The following is a 2,500-nucleotide window of genomic DNA, read 5'->3' on the forward strand; positions in this document are numbered from 1 at the left end:
TGTGCGTGTGTGTGTGTGTGTGTGTGTGTGTGTGTGTGTGTGCGTGTGTGCGTGCCTGTGTGTGTGTGTGTGTGTGTGTGTGTGCGTGTGTGTGCGTGTGTGTGTGTGTGTGTGTGTGTGTGCGTGTGTGTGTGTGTGTGTGTGTGTGTGTGTGTGTTTATGTGTGCATATTTTCATGTAAATAAATGTCTAAATGTGTGTCTTGTTTCTCATGCTTCTACTTCCCGTTCTGATGCTATTCATTAACCCCAAGTGATCGTAGTAAAAGAAGTCCAGTATTTTATTTTTATTAAGATAACTGAAACATACAAAAAGACCCAATTAGGAAGGGAATTAATTACAATAAGATGTGAAACATAAAGCTAAACATATGCAGGGAATTGAAAACAAGAGAAATTAAGACAAAATAGAAAGCACGTATGCTAATGAGATTACATCGTGCATGCAACATAAATAATGCAGAAGGCATTAACTCAAAGGGAATTCCTGCCAGTGATGTTCGACATTACAGGCTTTGATGTAAAATGTTTCCCGGAGTAATTAAATTAAATGAGGTGTTACAAGAATATGTGTAACGAAAAGGAAAATATTTATATATGTATGGGTATAAAGAGAAAATAACATTTCTGAAAAAAAAACAAAATCGAAAAATGAATGAATGAAATCCATAAACCGGCAGATGAGCCTCGCGTTCGAAACTCATCAGCGTCGTCGTTTTCGTAATAAATCCCGGAGTCGTTCGTTCGCAAATGGTGAAACGTGGCGAGGGCAAGGGTGATCGAAGGAGGTCGAAGTGAAGATGAGTCGAGCGAGCGAGCGAGCGAGCGAGCGCCATCTAGGGCTGGTCGACGGAGACGCCGCGGCGGAGGCGAGCGAAGTCTTCGAACTCCAGGTCCTCGCCGCCTGCGTAGTTGGCATCGCCACGGGCCTTCACGGGGCCACCTGCACACGCAGAGACAACACGAACAAGATCAAACAGGATTCAAAAGTATATTACTATTACCTATTGCCAATTCTTGAAAGATTAACTTGATGTTTATTTAGGAAATATGTGTACCGATTTTAGTGGAGAAATATGTATGTATTGTACTGGTTTCTCGGAGTTCCATTAGGATGGAACACAATGAAGAGGGAGACCAATAACACGGCCTACTCACCAGGCACTGGGTGCATGAGCTTGAAGGGCAGGTCGGCAGTCAGGTCACCGCCGATAGCACCGCAGTTGAGCTTGACGCGCATGGAGTAAGACACGATGATGCCGCAAGCGTCGTTGACGTTCTTGCCCGATGCCACGATGGTGGAGGAGGCCAGGTTGGCATCCGTGTCCTTCAAAAAGAGATACGGGATGTAAACAGAAGGGAGAAAGCGAAGCTGAGAGCGCATAATACGATACGCAAGGGATGACTATAAATATAACACGAAACGTCTTCTGTGAGGAGATGGTAATTTACCTTCAGCTTGCCGTCGAGAGCAATGCCAACCTTGCTCTTGTTGGAAGATGCAAGAGGCGTCAGATTGAAGGTCTTCTGGAGGTTGGTGCCGGGGGTGACGGGGCAGCCCTCCTTCGACTCCAGAGATGCCACCTGTAGGAGGGCAGAGGAGAGCGTTAACATTGGTGCTATTGAATATGCAAAGACAAAATGGCCAAGGTTTTAGTATAATTTGTCAATGTTTGATTAAAGGATTTTCTCAGTGTAACCTATGCTACCAAGCGGAAGGGAAAACACACCTCGCGAGTGAACTGGCTGTTGGTCATGGTGACCTCCACGTGCTGGATGATGGAGCACTTGATGTTCTTCACGGTCTTCTTGCTGCCGTTGTTGATGTTGAGGGTGGCGTTCACTTGATCCCCGTGGTAGTAGAGCTCCTTGTCGAGAGTTACCTCCATGTTGAGCTTTCCAGAGGAGAGAGCGAAGCCCTTGGACACGAGGGTGCTGGGCTGGCGCTTGTTGCCAGTCACGGGAGAGAACTGCACCTTCCTGACGGCGAGGGCGACGGAGTTGCGCTTGTGGGGCTTCTCGTTGGAGTTGTCGCCCACGAAGACGCGGAGTTCGTAGATAACGCCGAGGGGCTTGCTCTGCAGGAGAGATTGGTTTTGTGAGGACATGAACAGAGCACGAATTTAAAGAAACGTCAAGCAATAAGCCCTGCTCTGCAGGAGAGATTGGTTTCGTGAGGACATGAACAGAGCACGAATTTACAGAAACGTCAAGCAATAAGCCCTGCTCTGCAGGAGAGATTGGTTTCGTAAGGACATGAACAGAGCACGAATTTACAGAAACGTCAAGCAATACGCCTTGTGCCTCGAAGGAGACGCCGAGCGCTGTCCTCACCGTCTCATCGTCCCCGGAGTGGAGCTGGACGGAGCAAGGGGCGGTCTCGGGGAGAGTCACGGCGAAGGGATAGGCGTTCGCCCCGAGCTTCTTCACGAGGCGTTCCTGAACGGCCGTGGGCTCGCGGGAGTCGGCGCTCGGGTACACCTGCTGGGTGGCGAGCTGCA

At 48.7% G+C, this 2,500-nt stretch overlaps 1 protein-coding gene across 2 annotated transcripts in view; it reads right to left on the reverse strand.

The window, feature by feature from the left end:
* The window catches only part of LOC122261909 (arrestin homolog), a 35,758-nt gene that overhangs the window by 32,004 nt on the left and 1,254 nt on the right, over nucleotides 1–2,500 (reverse strand). Inside the window, exons 3-7 of one of the 2 annotated variants that reach the window (XM_086555347.1) lie at nucleotides 2,334–2,500; nucleotides 1,730–2,077; nucleotides 1,452–1,583; nucleotides 1,158–1,326; nucleotides 275–942 (exon numbers count right to left, since the gene is read on the reverse strand). The exon at nucleotides 2,334–2,500 is cut by the window's right edge and continues 67 nt beyond it. In XM_086555347.1, the coding sequence (XP_086411473.1) occupies nucleotides 836–942; nucleotides 1,158–1,326; nucleotides 1,452–1,583; nucleotides 1,730–2,077; nucleotides 2,334–2,500 (923 nt within the window). In that variant the 3' untranslated portion in view covers nucleotides 275–835. Of the gene's footprint in view, nucleotides 1–274; nucleotides 943–1,157; nucleotides 1,327–1,451; nucleotides 1,584–1,729; nucleotides 2,078–2,333 lie in introns of those variants that run through there. The other variant, XM_086555348.1, reaches the window with a different exon arrangement.

Source organism: Penaeus japonicus, unplaced genomic scaffold, assembly GCF_977035675.1.
Source record: "Penaeus japonicus unplaced genomic scaffold, GWHDUDI00000001_assembly GWHDUDI00000030, whole genome shotgun sequence".
Taxonomy (NCBI): domain Eukaryota; kingdom Metazoa; phylum Arthropoda; class Malacostraca; order Decapoda; family Penaeidae; genus Penaeus; species Penaeus japonicus.